A 23,730-nucleotide genomic window follows, 5' to 3' on the forward strand; every position below is an offset into this window, starting at 1 on the left:
TCACATCGCCATCAGTTTTGCCTTATGCTCATTTACTTGTTTTGGTCCCTCGTCTCAAGTTTCTGCCTCTGATCCATCTCTCCTATAGGACAAGGAGCCTCGTGGGATAATCCCGTTGGAGAATCTGAGTATCAGGGAGGTGGAGGAGCCCAGGAAACCGGTGAGTGTTGCCTTGTTATAGACCTTAGATCAGCTTTAGATCAAGTGTCTGTTTCCTCTAGTTTCCGGCGTTTGGTAAATGTTCCCTTTGAAAATGATTTTTTTGGTCTGACAGCTGGAAATGTCTGATGCCGTGCTTGTTGTCGCTCCTGCAGAACTGCTTTGAGCTCTACAACCCCGGTCACAAGGGCCAGGTGATCAAAGCCTGCAAGACGGAGGCAGATGGGCGCGTCGTCGAGGGGAACCACGTGGTGTACAGGATTTCAGCTCCAACGCCGGAGGAGAAGGAGGAGTGGATTAAATCCATCAAGTAAGATTCCTCATAATATCCACCACCCATTCACAGGTGCTGTAAGCAGGTTTTGTTAGCACCACTAGGTGGCTCAGGAGGGTCAAGACATTGAATCACCAGTTGCTCCCGGTGTTTGGCAAGAGCTTTTGAGTAGAAATAGGTAGAAAAGTGCTATTTAAATACAAGACAATTTACTAGGCCTCTTTTGTCTTTGTGCTAAACTAAGCTAACCAGCAGCTGCCTATAGAGGGTTTTCATGGCCCGTCATAAATCCAGAAGTCGCCATGTTGGAGGCACTCGCCAAGGTAAACAAAGCGCACGGAGTGGATAGATCGTGGAAAATGGTGAATTATTGCTATTGTTTTTGGCTGTACCAATCAGGCAGACCGTGAAAAATACTTGGAATTTCATAGACTGCCAAAAGTTATTATAAATCAAGGAGAATAATGACAAAAGTTATCAATGGAAAGGAGGTGCTTGTGGTTAGCAAAGCTAAACCAGGATCTGCTAATCTACGAATCTCCAAAAGCCTGGACAACGTCCAGATTTGTTCGGCCGATTTCTTGTCAGGTAAATGGAGTGTTGATGGCAGCAGCTCTTATCTAATCTTCTGATGTAATCATAATAATGTAATTCATATCAAGCTCAGACGGCCTCTATGCTGGCCTGTCTGGGTCATCCTTTTGATAAAGGTCAGCGTTTTTACCCGGATTGCAGTAAGAAATACAGCAAACTTTAACTCTGCATTTTAACAACAGTGTTGCTACTGTAGCAGGCTATTTAATGTGATCAGAATCAGCTATAAGTCAATAATGCCACATGTGGAAGCTTGATATGGCATTGTTGTCTCTGATTTGTAATAACTTTTGGGAGTCTATACGGTCTGCCCGATTGGTACAGCCAAAAACACGGTAATAATTCACCACTTTCCACAATTTACTTCAGTCCTTGTGCTTTGTTTGCCTTGCCGACTGTGTCCAACATGGCGACTTCTGGATTCCCCCTCTAGCTTTAGATTTGAGACAGCACGGTATCACTCTTTTAATCTACGTACATAAGTAAGCAAGTCTAAGTAGTAAGCATATTTCCAATACATTGCCACAAAACCTAAAACCAAAATGAAGACAAAACACATGAGAGCAAACAGACAACCTGACCAAGGACAACTATATATAAATTCACAGACGAGGCACAGATGGGACTACTGAGGGAGAAGCAGACAAGGAGAAAACAGATGAGTGGAGGGAAAACACAGACAGGATGTAAGACACAAATCGTTCACACAAAAAGAAACAGGAAAATGAGAGGAAACCCAAACAGGATTACGGAAATCATTCTGCGCTAAATCTTAGCTTTGTGAAGTTTATGAAGTTCAGTGTTTGTTTAAAATAACAGAGAGAGCTGCTGATTAATTCAATCCAGTGTAAAAGAACTACAATCTACATCCTCCAAAAAGGTCCTACGGTTCAATCATCCAATTTCTGACAGCCTTTCACCACAAATTGAACATTATAACAATGATGAAAAGGGATTTAGTGCAATGAAGTGCGTTCGTTTTCACTAGTAACCAGTCATCCAAACAAGCACATTTCACTATGATAGTAATTCAAACAGCACAACAGGTTCCCGTTGGCTGCGCTGTTTGCTGTTAGCTACACATTGTAGGTCACTGATAGCAGTTCATAAATGCTGGATGTTGTAATCACCTGCATAAATTGTTGGCACAGTGTCAAAGACTAGATGAAGGACAGTAAGAAAGAGTATTGACAAGAGAAATGATGGGGGGAACCAGTTGCTGCCGATAACACGCAAGGGATGAGCCACCAGACCCATCCAGGAAAAGCGGCTCCAAACAACGGCTAACAAGCCACAGCTTGCACCTCACCAGCACCAGAGGGGTCCAAGAAGACTTGGAGTCCGGGGAGATAAAAGGCTTTTTATGGAAATGTTTTTTCCCCCCCTCTTCCAAAGATGAGACGATCGCTGAGGCAACACACTGTCTGCTTATCTGGAGTCACAAACGTGGACCCGGATGATGCTGGACCAACTAGGTCACTGGGGGAAGTGGGTTGTCATTTCTCACGAATGGATGCGATGCTTCTGAAACAGTGAAGCATACGGCGTGTATTTTTAGGAGCAGGGTTTCATATGTTTTAGGGTCAGAAAATGGGAGAAAAGTGTTGTTAGTCACGGCAGGTTTGCTTGGATTTGATTGTTTCACGGAATTTAGCGCGTGCCGTTATAAAGGGAATATCCGCAGTGGTGCGAATGGGGGGGTGCATTGGGGGGGTTAAGCCTCTTCTCGCTTTGTGCCGGCGCTAACAGGATTTAGCAGCCGTGAAACTGGGCTTCTCTGAAGAGCCCAAATGGCTTCTTGACTCACTCGCTCCCATTGTGCGCTGCCGTTCCATTGCTGTGAGAAAAAGGAATCGTTTTGAAAGCCATTGTTTTCCGTCCTTCAGACCTATAGGCACGCAGAGCATCGGGGAACAGCGCGCAAATGTACGTTTCATTACATTCTTGGTTCTTGGAGTCCTGGAGGAGGGAAGCTGAGAGAGGCAAATCAGAGTACCAAGAAAAAAAAAACGTTTGGTGTGTGTGTGTGTGTGTGTGTGTGTGTGTGTGTGTGTGTGTGTGTGTGTGTTTTCTTCTCCAGAAACCATGGAAACCAAACTAGGTCACTGCACAAACTTTATTCTTTTTGATCTAGTTAAAGCAGGGGTTTGTATGGATGTGCCCGTATTTCCATATTAAACATGTTCTCATTAGTGTTTTTCCCTGCCCTTTGATTGACTTCTCCAGGGCCAGCATTAGCAGAGACCCCTTCTACGACATGTTGGCCACCAGGAAGAGACGCGTCGCCAACAAGAAGTGAAGGGGGTCACCCCAGAACCCCTCCATGTATACTATGCGTGCGATTCACCACCAGAAAAGGACTTCAACCTTGAAGACAAACCTCATTTTCTTCCCTGGACTTGTAGATGACAAGTGTTGGGGAGGCATCACACACCACCGAGGAGCGGAGCGGAGTTCCAGGGAACTCAGATATGTGGTCTTGGCTCTAGCATGGAGCAGCGTAACGACCAACCAGCCAGTTTGATTCCCTTCCATCTCATTCACAACCCCCTACCTCCCCCTCTCATGGTCATACTAAGAAGCTAAAGCACAACTGCCACGTTTTCAGGTGCCACATGCATGCGGGTGTTCGTAGACCAATGTGATTGTGTGTTTGTGTGTGTGCAGCAGTGTGCATGCTATCAGTGCACATGGCGCCTACAGTGCGGGTGCATACGCAGCCGCTCGCTCCACTGTGCATTATGAAATCGTCGTAATTCAAAATCCAGATGAGTGGTCGTCTCTGGAGCAAGGAGACGAGGAGAGGGGGCGGTGGTCGAATCAGTGGAGTGCAACCTCACCTGGACCATCATCATCCCACTGCGATGCTGAATCCCTCTCTCCGGGGCGCCCACGGCTGTAGCTGTGAAGCTCAGCGTAACCTCAGAAAAAGCTGGCTTACCTATCAAAGCCTTTCAGTCAGCTGAGCTGATTCCATTTATTTGGGTGCAGTAGAGATTTTTTAAAATGTGCATACTTTTATTTTACTTTTATTTTAGTTGAGTAGCTAACGTTTCAGATTTAACTGGGTTTTGACTCTGACTCGTAATCCCTAAGATTTAAGGTGCTGGTTGATTTGATCAAGCCTTCACCCGCATCAAATACAATAAAAGAGAAACAGTAAAGCCCAATGAGCTTTAATAACTGACCGTTTCTGGCCTTCTCATTGGTTTGCTGACAACCAATCAGAGGGCTCCTGCTGTTTGTCAAGCCCCCTCCTACATTACCTTTGCTAGGTTAACGATAAGAGGGTCTCTTCATAAACAAAAACATTGAAAACCTGTAAAATTAGCAGTTAACCATGTAATTGCGATTCTTCACAAACCTAACAAACATAAAGTTGAAAGGTGCGGGCACAATGGAGGTAAACCAAACAGTAAACTGGTGACGAGACTAGTTTTCCGATGTCTTCCAACATTAGCGTGGCTGCTAACATTAGCTCTCTCTCCTCCATGTCACCGCTAATAATTTCAGATTTCCAAGGTTTTCCTTTTGGAATAAATCCCCACATTGCTATTGTTTGTCTGACCTAGCAACAGTAACACAGGAAGTCGAGACTTCTGGTTGGTGGTAAGCGGACCAAGGCCAACAGAAGGTCAATTGCAATTTCCGCACACCCTTAAGATTTTTGTTGGGCGATGGGACCACACTTACTTGGTCAATCTCTATCGTTGTACAGTCTTCAACAAAACAACTCTAGCGAATAGTAGCGTAATGTGACACACATGTTAATCTGGCTACAAGCTAATGCATAAGAATGCATACCATATAAACTATAACTTGGAATCCAATTCCATTTATATCTTGGGGATTATGACTTTAAAAGAGCACTTTCATTTGAGAAAGTATATGTCTGTGCAATGGCCCCATTAGGTACCAGCCAAATTGAGTATTTTTATTCTTGTCAGCTGCTGATATTAGTGAAGGTCATTGTGTTGTTGTGAACCTGTTTGCATTTGGTTTGTACTACTCTTTGTACTAAAAGATCCCTTGCTTGCTTTTGTGTTCCACTTTTAATAACAAACAAAAAAATCAAATGATGTATTATAACTATAGTTTTTCGTATTTATTTTTCTTTCGTGAAATGGTTTCAGTTTCATTTACTACATGTAAATGTGAACGACGTATGCTTAAGTTATGTCTGTATGTATATATAATGTATAGGTTTCCAGTCTCTTTGTTGTAGTATGCACACTCTTTAATATGTTTGAGCCAAGCGGCAGAAGTTTGCATCAGCTGAAGTTTTGGGGTCTCCTTTACAACAAGCCTTAAAAACAAGTAAACTATTAGAAATATATGATGATGATGATGATGATAATGATGATGATGATGATAACAATATTGGTCCATAACTGTGACAAAACTAAAAAGCCATGACTGATGAGTGAGAAAGGTGGATGTATTTATGATGAGGAAGATTATAGTGAAAATTATGTCTGATGATATGTCAGTGACAATATATATAATTGAAGATGATGTCAAAAAAAAAAGAAAAAGAAAAAGCGCCTGTAGTTTTCTATGTACTGTAACTGTAAAATAAAATGCCCTGCGTTCAGGGCACAGCATTATCTTCTACTGCCCTGTGTCGGGCTCACAGTTACATTAACTTTTATATTCTCTATAAAAGCTATTGATCATGTTGTATACTACGTGTATCTGCATAAACTATACATAAAGCCTATAGCAGATTCATGCTGTCTTCATTATTGATGCTGGTCCTGACCTACTTAGTGCATTTCCATGAATAACGAGTGAATCACTAATGAAACACTCAGATCTCTGACAAGATTTCTGAATACGCATCACTTCATTTTACATCACACAGGGCAGGGGTTGAATATGTGCATCTGACAGGACACGTGGTGAATGAACAGAAAGTAGGTAGGTAAAGCAGAACATGTTGGGTTTGGGTTAGAAGACGACTCAAATCCCACAACGACTGGAGAGATGGCACCCTCTACTGGTCACTGATCCACATGGCCACAATTTTGAGTTGACAATAGAAAACACAAAACACAAAAACAATAGCACAAAATTTAAAATACTTAATTACTGTTTATAGTTCCCAGAGACTATTACATCCAGGACTTTAATCTGTAAACTTATGATCTAGGTTAGTGTTTTGTATTGTGCATTCCCAGATTATCATTTTGGTGTCACCTCAGTGATGCCACAAGTGCCCTAAAATATAATACAACCATAGTACGCTAAAAATCACTAAAAATATATATATAAAAAACAGATGTTCACACAAGTCCTGAAAACAGACAGAGAATCCGATGAAACACATGCAAGTTAAATTCACATGCACCTCCCAGATAAAGTGAAGTGTTTCCTATCAATGTAGTGATACTCAGCAGGCCTCACTTGTTTGTGAAAGTGTGTGAAAGCACAGACAAAGGAGCTTCTGAGCACCTCAGAAAAATAGTTGTTCTTGATCATTAAGTTGGAAAAGGTTACAAAACCATCTCTAAAGAGTTTGGAATCCACAGTCAGACAGATATATCACTCTGAAAGAAAGACCCATAATAGTTTGAGAGGTCATAAATGAACCAAGGGTGTCTTCTAAGCAAAAACAGGCCTCTCTCACATTGGCCAATGTTAATGTTCATGAATCCACCACCGACGCTGAACAACAATGATGTGCGTGGCAAGGTTGAGGTTACCAACCAAAGGAATGGTTAAACAAAATGATCATTTTGAAATGGCCAAGTACAAGTCCTGGCTTGAAGTAAGCAGTTCATATGAGGAAACTCATCGACATCTCAGAACTGCAGATCAGTCTAACCCACTGAAAAAAAATAATAACGTCTGCTACTACAACGAATCCCCAAAACTAGTCTGATCAAAAATAAACAAGAAACGGCTCAAAATTACTTATTTCGAAGTCGTTCATCAATGATGGGCTCTGACCCTGTGTCCAAACAGAAGTAATAAATATTTAACTTGAATGTTTGCAACACTCATTTGAATTTTTCACTCTGTGATTTGAGGCATTTGTGGGGAGAACGGTGGCTGTACCGTAAAGACTGGAGCAGTTACTAAAGCAAGAGCAGAATTAGAAAGATCAAAATCCATCTTTATTAATAAATACAAGTACTCATGTTACTGTTCTTTGTAGCTTTATGTGAATGCTTCGTATTTATAATAATATTTCTTATTCTGTTATTGGTTTGTTACTTAGTAAACATAGTACTGCAGTTTCTTGCTGTGACCACTAGAGGTCAGTAAACCCCCACTAATGTGACCGAGTCTTTTTTTACCATCATAAACATGTCAAGTAAAGGGATACCAGCAAAAACTTCCTTGTAAACATTACTAACCTGAGCTTTGTAACCAGTCTCTTGTTGCAAATGTGTTGCAATTATGTTCACACATTTGAGGCAGAACTGAAAAAGAATGCCACCACAAAAGACAGCACAGAGTTGTATTTTTAAAATATTTTCGATACTTTATTTAGACACAGTATCCGTCATACCACAATGAAGAGAGGAACAAGAAGAGTCAGGTTAACAAAGTTGGGCTACTGAAAGAAACATATAAATATCCCTGTGGATTTAACCGGAGCCTGTAGTGGTTTTGTACCCTCACAACCAAATATAATTCATTTATTTAATTTTTTATTTCTTCTCCCAATTGGGATTCTCAATATGAGACATATAAACATTCAGTTTAACCTTAAAGATGTCATTTACTTCCATATGTATGTGGCAACTTCAGCATCAAATCACATGTTCAGTAACCGGCTGTGTTTGTACAGTCTTTCTGAATTTGGCAGTTTTTGAAGCCTTTGTATCCCCCTCCCCCTCCCAACCACCCCCGAGTAGTTGAAATAAATAAACCGCTGCAGACACCTGACCTGGAAACATAAAGACGCTGTTTGGCACGAGAGAACGGAAAGCCATCGGAAGCAATTTACACACATTTGTCCGTTTATAATTCAGCTTTTCAGCCCGACGAGCTACATGACAGCGGGTGGGGGGAAACAGACGCGAGCAGAAGAAGTCGTCCGGACCGGGGCTGTCTCGTTCTGCGTGACAGGGCAGGGGTGGGAAGTCCGTGCTCCACATGCAGGGGTCTTTCTCATGCTTAGATGACTCCTCGCCTCAAGCATGCACACGATACGTTTTTTTTTTTATTTTCTTTTTTTTAAAGCACACAAGGGCTCCGAAATCCCCACAACATTAACTTGATTTTGAGTTCGGCTTGTTTCAGAAGGCCCCGAAACGACCAAGGCAAGAGGGAATTCAACCATTCCACGCACGCTAAGTGCTGCATATTCTGTTTAGGATACTGAGTAGTAGAAAAAAACGACGGGTAAATAGTGGAAATACAATACAACAATGTTCGCCGATACCAAAGATACCAAAGATTCAGCCAAACGTTTTAAAACTATTCTCCGGGCTAACCTAAACATAGAAACCATCTATGGTAGTAAAAGCACATTCAGTTTGTTGTATAAAATCTGCAAGTAACCGCTCTTTTTGAAACATATTTAGAAAAAAATGGTCGACTTACAATAGAGGGTTTGACATATATATATATATGTATATATATATCTCGACATAAAAGTAAACGAAGGAACCTCTTTCTAAACTTTTCTCCAGAATAAACGTACAGCTAATAACATACTAACATAGTTAATATCATATTACTAAACTTTAGCCAGACGTGTACTGCATCCTAGAGTCTACAGGTCAGAAAAATAAACATGCAACAGAGATTTGCTTTGTGCATATGGAAATAGCATCTTTATACTCGAAAACACTGTCCCGTACAGTTTTCTGACCCTGCGTCCCCTCAACTGTGGGCAACACGTGCCGCATTGAAAAGAACCGGACAGCTTGTAAACATAACCACAATTCGCCTCCGTCTCCACGTGTCGTGTTAGATATACTCTGGATACATGTCCTACAAAAACAACAGATATAAACAGTCCTTGTTTAAGGGCTTTTAGTGTGAGGACACAGCTGGGATGGGACAGAGAAGGGGGGGAAAAAACATTAAAGGACTTTTGCCACTGTGATAGAAATGTAATATTCCACTTCTACTTTGGCACTCAAGTAACAGTAAACTACTTCTTTTCTTTCCGTTTTTTTTTTTTAAGTATAGAAATATAATATACACATATAGCAGTTCAGAAGTAGATAAAGCTGGGACAGAGCAGAATAATATGTTCTGTTCTTGTCGTGCATTGCAGCTTGTTGCGTAATAAGATGGGGGGTGGGGAGGCGCGTGAGCGGGATGAGAAGGAGAAAAAAAACGACGTATCTTCAATATCTAAAGAGATAGTAACTGATACCGACATTCATTCACGAGATAAAGGCTGCAGGTTTGGGTAAACACGGATACAGATTTAGAATAAAGAACACGTTATGAGATGTTTAGGGAAAGAATGATGAGAAACACTGTCCTCCCTTCAGATTGTCCATCACTTTGTCGCTTTGCCGCTTTCTCCTCAGTCACTTCTGCACACAGATACTAGATAACTGGATAACTAGTAGACAGAGAACTGCAGGGGTTGATATGAGTCCGCTGGCGGAGGGGAGGGATGTTCGGTGGAGGTTGGAAGGAACTTGTGTTCGGCGTCAGTGCGTTTTTTTTTTTTTTTTTTTCTCTTTTTCAACTTTCCGCTCTCTCCTCATACCACGCTGTGCAGAGACGGATGGATGAACTGAGGGTTGATGTAGGAGAAGCCGGCAAACTCGCTCTGGTCTATGTTGGCGATGACGAGCTGGTCGGGCGGGGTCAGCACGGGCTGGGTGCGCGTGAAGAACTTGTCGAAGTTTTCGGCCCCTTTGCCGCACTGAAACAAATGAAAAGGACGTTAGGTGGAGAAAAGATCATTCGCAGAGATGGGATTTGTGGTTCTCTGAAGGGAGCTGCATCTTAAGGATCGGTTCAAAGGATTGGCTCCTTTTGATATTTATCTGTTTTTAAGATGCCACGCATTTTATTCTTGAAATAAGCACCTAGGGTAAGATTCAGATCATTTGAATTTTGATATCATATCCCACCGATACATCTTGATGGGATATCTGTTTACGGTCTACCTGTAAAAAATAGATAGGCTAATGGATATAATTATAGCCATTACAGAATAGAGAATAATTTGGGCGATTACCGATAAGGTCACTGATCCAAATGCCGAAAACATTTATTTTTTTATTAATAAAATTCCGGTAATAGGCGTTTTTCTTGGAAATTATATGTATCCAGTAGAGGACACTCCTCTCATGTCACACACCTCACTTGCAGTAGTAGTACTACTGAAGAGCCGACAGTGCATCTACTTCACCACCGCATTACATTATTTGTCATAACCACATGTCTTGTTGTGTCTATCACACTTGATTGATATGTTAGCAAGCTAAAGTTAGGATAACGTAGCTTAAATATTACCTTGCTAATCACTTTAACCGAGTCAGTAATGGCTAAGGTTAAGATAACACTAGGATAACTATCTTAAATATTACATTGCTAAAGACTCCAACTGAGTCAGATACGGCACAATGGACGTAACAGTAACGTTATAGTTCCTCAAAGTAATATTACGCTCACTCAGGCAACTGTATGCTACCAGACTAGATAAGACAAATTAGCATAAGAATTAGCTTTTTAACTTATGGCGTCGAGGACTTTACTAGAGACTTTTATGATGCAGTTTATCCACCTGCCATTACCTACAGATAATAACCCATTAAATATTTATCATGTTTTTGGTTTTATTTTACATTCAAAATGTTCATAAGCTGCTTATTCTTCACAAATTCTAATAAAAGTATTTGAAAATAGTAAAATGTTCTCCGTTCAATTTATATCTTAACAAGTAATAAGCCATCAACAGCAGCTATTTTGTTCTTCATTTTAACTGAATAATGCAAAAATTGAATCGGCAGATACATCGTTTTTTTATGGATTTTTTTTATGCCCAAATATCGGACCGAATCCATATTGGTCAGACCTTAGTAAAGAATATAGATTCCAGATCGATAGATGTTTTATTTATCACGTGAGAAATTCGGCTCGCAACTGTGACTCAGTTCCCATTTTCATTTTAAAGAGCTGGTCAATTGATTCAATTCGTCTGCAACCATCACAACCCTAATCATTTGTCAGTTTGATCGCCGGAGAGCACAAAGACATTAACGGAATTGTAGATTCCTGACGAGTGTTTTATTATAAAGCTTCTGAACAGTCCCAGAGAGAAGGTGGAGAAAGAAAATGAAGCTTGATGATCAGCCTTGCCGATTAGAGCCATTACGGCTGGCACGGGTCTCAAGCAGCTCAATATACAGATGGATGCACCTATGTGTAGTTGCGCACATGTTCAGCACAGTCACGACGCAAATTCCTCCGAGTGAGTGTTACACCGCAAACATATCTGCATGCCGTGCACTTTCAGCTGCTGATATTACAGAAGCCAAGCCACGAAACCTCAGATGGACACTTTGTTTTGCCAGTCCTTTTAAAACCAATCGATGACGCAATGCGTGGTCCTGCTCAGACCTGGTAATGAACACGTGTCTCAAGTGAACTTATCACTGAAGTGAGCCAGCTTAACGCACAGGTGTGCGCGCACAGCAAGAATCAACGAGGCTGTGTTTGAGATCGCATCAGCACCAAACCACATTCAGAGGTGGCCTGGGCCACTCGTGACCGCATTTCTTCAGTAGCGTGAGATCATAGTCTGCCTTGGCCACACTGATGATGGTCCGCCTACCAAACTGATGTCCTCTTGCATAAGCAGAGTTTGTCTAATTCATTCAGATAATAATACAAAACTGCCATTATGAATGATAGCCAGAAAAGACAAAAGCTCATTTGTAATGGATGGCCTTAACTTTCCTTAACATCAGTGAAGGCAAAACTGAGATCAGGAAGTTTGGACCTTTGATGCTCTTCATATGGACCTGAGTTCCCTCCTCCCATATGTGAAACTCTCTCAGAGACTAAATTGGAGAAACAGATCAATTCATTTTACATTCATCTGAAGTCACGTGTTTTTTTTTTTTTATCTTTAAAAGATTTTAAAAGGTTCATCCACGTTTGTTTTCTAACCCTATCCTGACTACTGTAATGTCCTCTACGTTGGTGTTAGCCAGGCCTTTCTGTCTCACTGCAGTTTTTAACACAAACACCCTAACGAGGGCATATATCCCCCTGCACCAGCCTGCCTTCACCGAGATTTTAGCGTTTGCTTATATCAAAAAATAAATCAATGAATGGTCTGGCTCCTATAACTGCACGTCCCATTAAGGTCACTGAAGTCTGCAGACCTTCTAGGCAGACAATACCTGTTAGCTTGTAAGACAAAACTTATTTTCATTATTTTTTTCCATTTAATGTAGTTTGATTCAAATGCTCTTTTTTACTGTGTTTTAATCTAGTATTTTTAATTTAGCATATTTTAGCTCTGTGTTTTTTTCAACTCTGTGCAACACTTTCAAGAGAATTCATCATAAATAAATTGACATCATCATGCCTTTCAAACAGTCTGTCCTTATAGCGTTTTACAAACTACCCAACAAAAATGTTGACAAATGAGAGTAACTCCTACAATTCCCTCAAAAAAAAAAAAAAAAAATGCATTGGCATGTTCTGAATTGGCCATGTGCTCATGTTGATTTATGCAAAGTAGCCATGCGGCGTCAAGCAACATGTTTACTCAATAATGATGGCGTCTTTGAGTTCTAATTTGAGCTTTCTGCAAAGCCTTTACAGCTCTTTATGTTCCACAATTTGTATCATGTCCCCATGTCAGGCTATACACAAAGCAAGAACAAACAGCCTCTGCCTTTATAGCACCTTCAATCAGCAGGAAACCAATCTAGGCTGAACCATAACAAGACTTCCTGGGCAGGTAAGTGGCAATTGGAATAAATTCTGCCATCTTCAAATAAACCTCACTTCTGTTTCATAAAAAAAACATGTTCCCCATCATTTATAAACTTAGCATGTTGGTCATTCACTAAATATGACAAAGACAACACATCCTCTAACTTCTGTTCCCCCCCTCACACATGGTCTGTCCCAGTGAGATCCCAGCTGATCTTAATCACTGCTTGACTGGATAATTCTCTCCTTTTTATCCCTTGGGACCACATGTATGACAACTAAAGTGCTAAAATCCAGTGCAGAACTCAATACTCTACATTGTTTGACAAACCAAAAGTATATATGCTGCAAAACACAAACAACTGGCAGAAGATAGTAAGTTACAAATCAATGCTCAGAAAACTGTATGGCTAAAACAAACAAATCATTAGTGTAGTTAATATGGAAATGCTGTTTAAAATGTGGACAAATGGTTCTTATCCACTTTGTCACATAGTGAGTGGTAGGTAGAGATCCACTGTTCTGATGCACCTCAAATCATGCTCGGGTTTATTTCCATGCAATCAGACCTCCAGATGCATATGCAGGTGTGAACGTACGTAAGTTCACACCTGCATATGCATCTGGAGGTCTACGTAAAGTAAAAATGCATATTTAAATCAGCCAGTAAAGATCGAATCACTCAGGATGTACGTTAATACCAGGCTTCAACATGTACCTATGAGTGCAGAGCTGAGATACAGATAGAATCTTTTTCCTCACTTCACCTTGACACAATGCATGCTGGAATATGAGCCAATCATGTAAAAAATCTTAAATACTGTATTGTGACATATTGTCAGAAATTTGGACTCGACTTCTGCCAATGCTGCTCAATAAAAAACTTTTCTTATACATAAATGGCAGGATAAAACTGCTAACTATTGGGGGATGTTACCACAGAATACATCCTAGTACTATCAATGAAAAGGTTAGAAACCAAAGACTTTAAAGGGGAAATTGGACTTGATGATACATGCTTGTACTGATATTTCACCATTGAAGTAATTTAACTTCGGAAGTTAAGTTGTACATACAGGCCATGAAGATCAACATCAACATCTGCACACATGCAGTACACCCACTAACGGCGCCACTCACCACTTTGGGTTTGAACGGCGGCTGGATCTCTCTGTTGGCGAGACGTTCCCAGTCGATGCGTCTGAAGAAGGCCTGCTCCCTGATGTCCCTCTCGCCCTCCGGGCCACAGCCGAGTCGCTTCGATGGGTGCTTGGTCATCAGCTGGTGACGAAGAGCATTGGACAAGTGGTGATTGGTGATTGGAAAGAAGAAAAGGTAAACCTTTCATAGCTTGATTCAACAGCCACGTTTCACTTTGACCGTGATTTTGCAAATAAAATGAAAACAACGTGATACCTATCTCAAGCTAAGAAACCACTAAATGTCACTACTTCTAAACATTTTATGCTTTCAGACAATTTAACACCCCTTTACACTTTTTTGCCATCACGGTGACTGCATAAAATTGTTAAGTTTTGGTCAAGATGTTTTTCCGCCTCTGGAAATAGTTGTACAGTGTGGTATCTTTGGAGGACAGTGAGAGAATACCCCTGTTCATATATGGATCGCTTATCCAAGATGGCAAGAAGCTAAGCATGGTACGCCAGATGTCCCTCTCCCTAGGGACTCATTCCCAGCCCACTCTAGATATACAGTTCCTCCAGTGAATTCAAAGTGTACAATGTGGCCTCTTCTCCCAGTTGGCCATTCCTGGTAAACCTCCAAGGGTATGCGCCCAGGAGACATCCTCACCAGATGCCTGAACCACCTCAGCTGGCTGCTTCGAGTTCCTCCTCTACGGCAGAGCCCGGCTTCTTGCATCGATATTATCTAAACCCCTACCTGGAGTTGATGACCATAGGTGAAGGTTAGATTGACTGGATCAACCTCTTCACCTCAACGGTCGGATACAATGCCTTTGATACTGAAACATCTGCACTGACTGGCCGGGTTTGTTCCAGTACATCCCACAGATACTTGATCAGTTTGGGATCTAGTGAATTTGGAGGCCAGGTCAACACCTTGGGCTGTTTTTTCGTGTTTTTTGAGCCTGCTGTCATCAAGGAGTGTCATTGCTACGGGGTGGGGGTCTGGTCTGGGTGGGTGGTACATGTCTAAGTAAGATCCATTCAAATGCCAGGTTCAAAGGTTTCCCAGTAAAACACTGTATTGTCACAAGATGGTCAATGTTATTTATCTTTCCTGATCGTTTTGCCTTTTCATTGTCATTTTCAGTAACGGACAGATTGCCGGCGGTTGATTTTAATTCCACAACAGAATCAAAATCCACTTTAAACCCAACTTACCCCTTTGCAGATGACAACAGCTTCCTTAGACATGGACTTGGGGTAGGACACATTGTGCTCCATGATAGACTGGAAGAGCTCGTCCTCGTCTTCTCCATCAAAAGGAGGCTGAAAGGAACAAACACGAGTCTTCAGATAGCTGCCGTGATCATGAAATTGTACAGCTTTGTTATAAGAGGTACAGACGACAACGTCAGGTGTGCTGTGCTGCATCACTGTCGACAAATGAGCTCTAATCTAAGTGATTAGCGTCTCGTCTTGTCATGTGGAAATAAACATTAAATCCTGTAATACATGTTATTTGGGAAGACTGTTTATGTGCGGGAGAGAAAATGATCTGCTAAACTGTTGCCTGGAAACAAACAAAACCCAATTTTCTTCTTCTGTGGACACACATTGTGTATAATGATAGCCTAACAGAAAGTGTCAGAGTTACATTGTTAAATCCTACAATGCTTTGCTTCAGGGAGTCATGAAACTAAACTGTTGGTATTATTACATCAGCTATTGAGACAGCTTCTTTTCCTCTGGGATGACAATTATGCTTCACTTTTATATACTGACTAACTACTATTCATTTTTATTTTGCTCTATAACAGCTATACAGTAAATAATCCTTTATTCTCGTGAGTAAAAAAAAAAAATCTCTCAGTTATTTCCGGTTTCGTTTCCTTAAACTCGTTTCAGTCTTAGTCCAAATATGAGATCCAACTGAGCTTTTTAGAGATAAGGTGGTTTGTTTTTATCAGACCAAACTGTCCAAAGATATTTAGTTTACAATGATTTAAAACATAAAGCAATAGTGAGTGAATTGACACATCTGACCAGTAAATTTAATGGTAAACAATCCTGATCAGTGTTATTGTAGTTTTTCAACCGACTAACTGATTAAAATCTTAAATGTTTCTATACAACCTTATGTAAATATACCACAAATTAATATTTAGAACAACGTGTTACCTGTCCCGCTAGCATCTCATACAGGAGAACGCCATAGGCCCACCAGTCCACTGATTTTGCATAGGGCTGGTATGCTATAATCTGACACAAGTAAGAAGAGAAAAAGTTTAATCGCACTGTAATAATCAAACATACATGCACTGCCCAATTCCTGTCTGCAAATAATAGGTGGTGCGTGATATTGACCCTAGCGCTGTGACTGACGTGCACCTCCCCAGAAACTTAACTACGTGCTGACACAGAGCTGTGATTGGTCGGCTTGGTAGTAGCCTGTTTCCGTTTAGCCATTTCCAGCTGCTTCTCCATCTCCGCAATTTTCAAATTGATTACTTTGGATCTTCAGACCCCTTCACAGCTTGTAAACATTGTGATGGTTTTTGAGGTGCGGGGCTTAGCTGGAGGCAATACATCTCAAATGTAATGTCGTATAAACACCGGTTAGTATATTTCAACAGACTGTTTTTGGCAAGATTGGACAAAGAAAAACACATATTTTAGAGACAATACTAATACACCCACTAAGCAAGATTGTGAGTGTTATTTTAAAAAGCTGACTCTGACTAATGGGACTATATTCACCTACCCCTACACTCTCACTCACTGGATGGACGTTTGACCAAAGGAAGACACAGACGGGACTAAGTCTGGTTTGTTTTTATCAAGTGAAGCCTCTCCAACAAAAATATTGCAAAATGTGGAACCACTTTGGAGGGTAACAAAGTAAATGGAATTTCTGCTTGGACATCCCTGAAACACACAACTAATGCTGCATTAGCTAGTGGTTAGCATCAGCACTAACATGTAGCAAGAATCCCCTAAATAATGGTTAAATTAATGTAATTTCAGTCACAATTTAGTCTAAGCCATAACGTTACCCAGACTGAAACTGATGACACATTACATATTAATCTTATGGGATATGAAGTGTGCTCGTTGTTGATGATTGTCTCACCCCAGTCCTTTCTTTTCATCGTCAAAGCCAAACCAAAGTTGTCTATGATTGTATGTATGTGTATTTTATGTGACAAAACTTCAAGATAGTATTTTTAATTACAGCAAGACAACATTTTCACAGCTGACAGTGACAGCGTTAGCCTCAAGTTTCCCTCCGTTTTGCCTCCAGCTAATGTTGTGACATCACAGTGAAGGGGTCTATAAAGATTGAACACATTGAGAAACGGGTAACTGGGAGGTTTGAAGAAACAACTTTGGACGACTTATCACTTTCAGCGAAAGCTGACTGCTAAAAATGAAAAAGGAAATAGAGACAAAAATGAGCCCGACTGTTGTTACAGCCAGGCTGATGAGTGCACAAGCGTCGATGTCCTGCAGTACTCTAAAAGAGCCTTTAGTAGGAAAAACGTGGCTTTGTCTTTGCTGCAGCAATGTTTTTCTGTTTTGCCAATTTTTATTCCATCAATAGTGTCTAAGTAAAGACGTCAGTGACAAGTGAACAGTATCATTTTTCTAACCAAATCAGCCCCTGTTAAATACAGTCAGCTATTTTGAGCTGCCATAATAAAGTCTCCTACCATTCAATTTGCCATCCTGCACCTCCCCTCACACACACACAGACACACACACACAGATAATAATGCAGGATGGAGCGTAATTCCAGCTGCACTTGTATTCGACGGACACTAAAAATGCACCGATTAATAGAGTTTGCAAAGTTAAAATGTGGTGCGCAGCTTTCTAAAACAACAATTCAGACATTTTAATTGTTGTTTAGGTCCACCTCCAAAAAATGAAATGGCTTTACCTCTTTGTTAAGGAATTAAGGATAAGCAAACTTTTATGATAAGATCCACTGTGATCATCTGACCTCAGGCGCGATGTAATCCGGAGTGCCGCAGAAGGTACGCGTGGTCATCCCTTCGTACATGTTCTCCTTGCACATGCCGAAGTCGGCTATCTTGATGTGGCCCTCAGAGTCCAGCATCACGTTGTCCAGCTTCAGATCCCTGCAGCAGAGACAGCTTACTAGCATTTTTTTTTTTTTTAAACGTTAAAGGCATTTATATGACTGCAGTTCCCTGCTTGGGTTTCTTGATTTTCTTCTCCTTCAGTAACCATTTCTGGTGGTTATATTTGGCCAAATTAAAGTCTAGACAGACTACACAGGCTCCTTGGATGTATGGGATGTGGGCCCTTGGTTGAAGTACTGAAGAGAAACAGGAGAAACTTTTTGTTGCAGTTTTTATGAAGCACCTCATCCTATCTTAACGTTTTCTTCTTTTAACATCAGTGTAATTACAACTAAGCCCTTCTAAATTTGCAGTTTAAACGCAGTCAGACGAGCACGGTGAAATCTACATCTGTTTTTCTGCCTGTTCGGTATATCCGGAGCTATCCATCTAATGTTCTGTAAAATATGCTCAATTTGTGCTTTCAAATCATAGGCTTATGATGCAATCTCATTAACAGCAGGTGGTTGAAACAAACGGTTCTGAAGCATCATCTAAAGGACATCTGTCACCCACCTGTAGATAATTCCCTTTCGGTGCAAGAAAAACAAACCGACAGCAATCTCTGCAGCATAAAACCTGCAAACGTGAAAAAAAGGAAAATGTATACTTATGCCCTACATACAGTATATTGTATCTTAACGAAATGAATTGTCATAGAGGTGGGCCTGGCAAAAACCTTGGAGGATCTAGTGGTCTAGCTCTGAAATGCCATTTTTAAAAAAGGTTTTTCGGGCATTGTTGTCCAAAGCCCTTGCTTAGAAATGTCTGCAGGAAATCATTCTCATCTTTAAAACATATGTCTGGGGATGAACCAGAGTGTGTCCTTACACCGCCTGTGGCTCCTTGAACTTGCCCATACGCTGGATATGATACATGAGATCTCCTCCATTGATGTACTCCATCACAAAGTATAGCCGGTCCTAGGAAAGAAAAAAATCAAAACTGTTGCAAAGAGCAAATTTAATTGCATGAACTCTATAATTTGCTGAGTACAGCAGTCTAGCTGTACAGTGTATATATATATATATACATATATATATATATATGTATTGTTTTCAGATGTGTTGTAACATATTAATCTTTAAATATGCAATGCTCTTGTTATGATGTTACCTAAAACTGAGGAAAGACAGCAATATTCATCAATAACCAGTCATTTGTTACCATTGTGTGAAGTTGGTGCACTCCATGTGAAATGCAACCCTAACCTGGGCTGTGAAGCCTGAGCCATCCATTAAAATCTGTAATTACAGGATTTGCAAAAGTTTTTTTTACACACCACAGTCTGGAAGCAGGAGTGGAGCTGTGTGAGGAAGGGTGGTTTGTCCCTCTGGGCCAGGACCCTCTTCTCCACCATCGTACATTCGACATCGTCATCCTGGATCACTACATCTTTCTTCAGGATCTTTATGGCGTAGAGCTCCTCCGTCGACTTCATCTCTGCCAACATCACCTGCAGTTCACGGAGGCACGAGCAGATTAAAATAGATTCAGATGATTAAAAACCAAACACCAAACATCCTTTGGCTGCCACATTGGTGCGGTCTGTGATCTTGGCTCTCACCTTGCCGAAGCTGCCCTTCCCCAGCAGGGCCAGGAAGTTGAAGTCGCTGAGTCGGACGCGGTCCATGTTACCCGAAGGCAGGCTGAACCGCCGGTGGTCTGATGGCGTGATCACTTTCTTACCGTGGCCTAGCTTGGCTTTCTGCGGTTCACAACACACACATAAATACCATTAAAGTTAAGACTACACCGACTGGCCACTGCACTTATTAATCACCTTGCTACATCTTGTTATTCTGCTGGGAAACGCTTGGTTCTGGCCTTCAAGTGGATGATGGATAGAAATGTACCGCCCACTTAAACACTGTTGTTGACCAGACATTCATACCCCACAGCAAAAGATACTCAAGGCAAAGACGGAGATCCAAACTGACAAAATCTGGTATTGGGTAGGGGTCCCTGTGGAGGGGCTTGTGGTAGCCACCTCTTTTATCTAAATATTAGCTTGGTTAGCCTGCCCTGATGTTGCACATTCCTTTTTTTTGCCTTTGTCTGATTATAGTCAAACTGGAGCACATATTGTATCCTCTTACTTAAGTTTAAATCATCTAAATTGTGAAAATTACCTAATGTTTTACAGCACTAACACAACTAAAAACATGAGTCCATGACGACGGGGGATGCCAGTGTTGCACGGATCCCAGCTGTAATAACGTCTGGCCTAAGAATGATCTCTGAACAAAAGGGGGGCAGGCAACCGGTGGGGCACCGGGAGCTGTTGCCAGGACAACCATTTCTCTACTCTTGACTCAAGGTGATAAAATCCTCAATGCAATAATCGCCGCATATATATTTGATTCGGGGTTCGGGTTAGGTGTTCCTGATTAACAGCGATGACACAAACATTAAATGGGTTTGTCAGACGATGATAAATCCAATCTCGGTGTGATCATCCTTTAAAATAGTTCTTCAGTACAGTGCTGAGCATCCCAGAGCATGTGGACCATACTTTCCAAACACACATTTTAAAATAATCTTAGCATCTCATGTCATATCACACCAGTGATATATGACATCTGCAGCATCCACTACTTCAACCATCACCCTTACCTCACAGAGACACCTAGTGTTCACTTTCTATAGACATGTAAATAACACAAGTTGTACTGCAACACATACAAAGCAGCCGCACACATAAAAACACTTCGATGAGCTTGAGCCCATCCATGCGTCATGTCCAAACAGCCTTCTATAGTCCAGGCCGGACTAGTAGAAGGGGCGTGGCCAGAGGTGCTGTGAAGCTCTCTTGACCAATGGCAGTGGCTGATGGCGTTAAATATCAAAAGACCAGCAGAGGAGTGAGTGCTCCACAAATTTACTAACAACAACGCTGTCTGGTGTTGGAGGTTAAGGTAGGGACTGCAAAGTGTCAGAACGCGATAAATTCTGTCACCGTACCTAATTGATGACAAGTGACCAGTCAAAGAATCAAACTTGCAAAGCTGATGCTGCAAGTCCTTTCCCAATTTGCGCGGCGTGGACATAATTCACAGTGTTTCAAGTCTGAACAGTCGGAAGCTCAGAGGAACCGCAGTCACTCAGCAAATGCGTCGTATTTAGCAAAAGCTAATATGAGAAATGTGTAAATAGTGTTTGTACACATTATGACCACTGACAGGAGAAGTGAGTAACATTGACCGTCTTGTGACAACCCAATGTTCTGCTGGGGAACTTTTCAACCTGACGTTCATGTGGGTGATACTTGGACACGTACCACCAACAGCGGCCATTCCCAGTCTGACACAGGTGCAAACACAAAAACGGCTTAGGAACAAAAATGAAAATCAGCACGAGGTGTTGACCTGGCCTCCAAATTCACTAGATCCCAAACTGATCAAGCCCATAGGACCCAAAGACGCCCACTAACAACAGACGCCACAGGACACCCGGTCAGAACTGTTTTGGAGGCACAAGGGAGACCTACACAATATTAAGAAGGTGGTCATAATGTTATGCCTGATCAGTGTACGCATATATATATTTATATACTGTATATATGATGGCCACCTTTATCACAGACTTGAACAACGGTGAACCTATCCAACGCACAAGTAATGCAAATATTTGTTTTTGTTGCTACTTTACGTTCACTTTATATGCAGTCCCATGTGCAAAAAGTTTGTGTGTAAGAGTAATCGTGTGACATTCTTTTAATATATGTACAGCAGCGAGCAGATTGGAGTGGTCCAATCACTGGATGGTGCCAGTGCTGTGCAAGCCTTTGTTAGTAAATGTGATTGATTTGGGGAAACCCGTTAAGAGATCCGCAAACAATCCAAACTCAGGAAGTAACTTCCGCGTGACTCAAGCCGCACGCAAGCACAATAATAGAGGGGGAGCAGGCAGAAGAGCTACCTTGAGATAGTGGATATTTAACTGGCAGGCCTAGGAGAAAGAAGAAACCCACGTGTTAGTGCGGTCGGAAATGTGCGACGGACGCGTGGAGAAAAGTGGCAAAATGTGGATTGAAGGCACGACAAGAAAGCAGAATAAATCACTGTCTGTCACATCTGACGCGGCGTGCCCTAGTTTTGGCTGCACACGCTCAGTTTTGTGAGCCTCAGATCATCCGTGTGTCAATGTCAGCGGTGGGGAAAATTTTAAACAGCAAGACTGTCTGAGTCTGGAGGGCTGCTGTGGAGAGATGACATTTAAACACGGTGTTAGAACACACGTATGCACAAGAAGAGGTGGACTTAAATAGAATGACCCTAAAGAGCCTCTGATCACTATCACTATCATTGAAAAGCAATCCTTGACTTCCTTTAGACTGGGAAGGTGGTAGATAGTGGGATTTACTTAGTTTAGTTCATAGGTCTTCAACACTGACCCCTAGAGGGTCCGCAGAGGTACTGCAAGGGGGCATCGCAAAATCTTTGGTTGATTAGCCATTTTTTATGTATATTTTTTTTAACTCACACCCACGTTTTACTAAAGGGATAAGGAATAGCTAAATATTGAATGCAAAATGATAATAATAATGTATATTTATAAATAGCACTAGGCTAAGTTTAATATAGAACTTATATAGTAGGTAGGAGGTTTCTACTTAATCTCTCCATCAGTTTGGGGTCCTTGGCCTGAAAAACATTGAAGACCACTGGTTTAGTTTGTTGCCCTCACAACTTTATTCACATCCTTAATCTTTTATTGTTGACATGTAGATGTCGTTGGGCTTCCATATTGTGTATTGCGTCACATGACTGACTTCCGAGAGTGGGTCAAAGTATAAATACTGTGAATAGCAAAAACTGTGTCAAAGCCACAGTAGATTCCAAATGGGTTGGTTTTAAAAATGTGACCCCAGTGTTTGCACGTGGAGGTGAAACTTAGCCCGTAACTGTACGGACGCCAACTTCCCACACGATGCACAAGATCCATTAAACATGAACTTTTTCACCGCTTAAAAAAAAATAAATAAATAAATAAATCCCCCCCAAAAATATGATACAACTGCTAATAAACGAGCAATCGTTTTAATTCCAGGAGGAACTGACGTCCTTCCCTGACACACAGGGTGAAAAGCACAAGGAAGAAAAGGATGGGGGTTGCCATGGTGACAGGGCGGAAGGAGTGTACGCGCGAGCGTGTTTGTGTGTGTGTGTGTGTGTGAGCGTACATTATAAGATGCATAAAAAAATAAAAATACACACAGCGGCTCACCTCAAACTTCTGTCGGAGCTCCAGGTTGACGTCGTCCACCTCGGGAATGGGGACGTTGTAGTACTCTCCCTCTTCCTGGTTCAGCAACTTGTACCTGAAAGAGCAAAAATAACTAAATGATGCACAAACGGGACACATCAGCTTTTCATTCACCACCTGTGCATTCCGTCCTGAACGTGCGCAGCTATAAACTGTTGTATCTGTGCAACACTTTAATTAGCTGATGATTTCCATTCTTTAAGTGTTTCTGGATCTGTTCTCTGTCTGCGGTGCCAGCGGTAGTTTCCGAAACCCCGGTGCCAGA

The 23,730-nt window shown here is 41.4% G+C and overlaps 2 protein-coding genes across 3 annotated transcripts in view; one reads left to right on the forward strand and one right to left on the reverse strand.

The window, feature by feature from the left end:
• Positions 1–5,756, forward strand: part of LOC124997941 (cytohesin-3-like) — a 28,630-nt gene extending 22,874 nt beyond the window's left edge. Inside the window, exons 11-13 of the mRNA XM_047571998.1 lie at positions 89–160; positions 315–469; positions 3,254–5,756. Of these exons, the coding sequence (XP_047427954.1) occupies positions 89–160; positions 315–469; positions 3,254–3,326 (300 nt within the window). The 3' untranslated portion in view covers positions 3,327–5,756. The remainder of the gene's footprint in view (positions 1–88; positions 161–314; positions 470–3,253) is intronic.
• A 1,738-nt stretch (positions 5,757–7,494) lies between these two features.
• Positions 7,495–23,730, reverse strand: part of prkcab (protein kinase C, alpha, b) — an 87,718-nt gene continuing 71,482 nt past the window's right edge. Inside the window, exons 8-18 of one of the 2 annotated variants that reach the window (XM_047572047.1) lie at positions 23,427–23,520; positions 22,119–22,148; positions 19,765–19,905; positions 19,480–19,653; positions 19,029–19,120; positions 18,714–18,776; positions 18,056–18,194; positions 16,231–16,311; positions 15,271–15,378; positions 14,045–14,185; positions 7,495–9,872 (exon numbers count right to left, since the gene is read on the reverse strand). In XM_047572047.1, coding sequence (XP_047428003.1) covers positions 9,708–9,872; positions 14,045–14,185; positions 15,271–15,378; positions 16,231–16,311; positions 18,056–18,194; positions 18,714–18,776; positions 19,029–19,120; positions 19,480–19,653; positions 19,765–19,905; positions 22,119–22,148; positions 23,427–23,520 — 1,228 coding nt within the window. In that variant the 3' untranslated portion in view covers positions 7,495–9,707. The remainder of the gene's footprint in view (positions 9,873–14,044; positions 14,186–15,270; positions 15,379–16,230; positions 16,312–18,055; positions 18,195–18,713; positions 18,777–19,028; positions 19,121–19,479; positions 19,654–19,764; positions 19,906–22,118; positions 22,149–23,426; positions 23,521–23,730) is intronic. The other variant, XM_047572048.1, reaches the window with a different exon arrangement.

This window comes from Mugil cephalus, chromosome 20 (assembly GCF_022458985.1).
Source record: "Mugil cephalus isolate CIBA_MC_2020 chromosome 20, CIBA_Mcephalus_1.1, whole genome shotgun sequence".
NCBI classification, from domain to species: domain Eukaryota; kingdom Metazoa; phylum Chordata; class Actinopteri; order Mugiliformes; family Mugilidae; genus Mugil; species Mugil cephalus.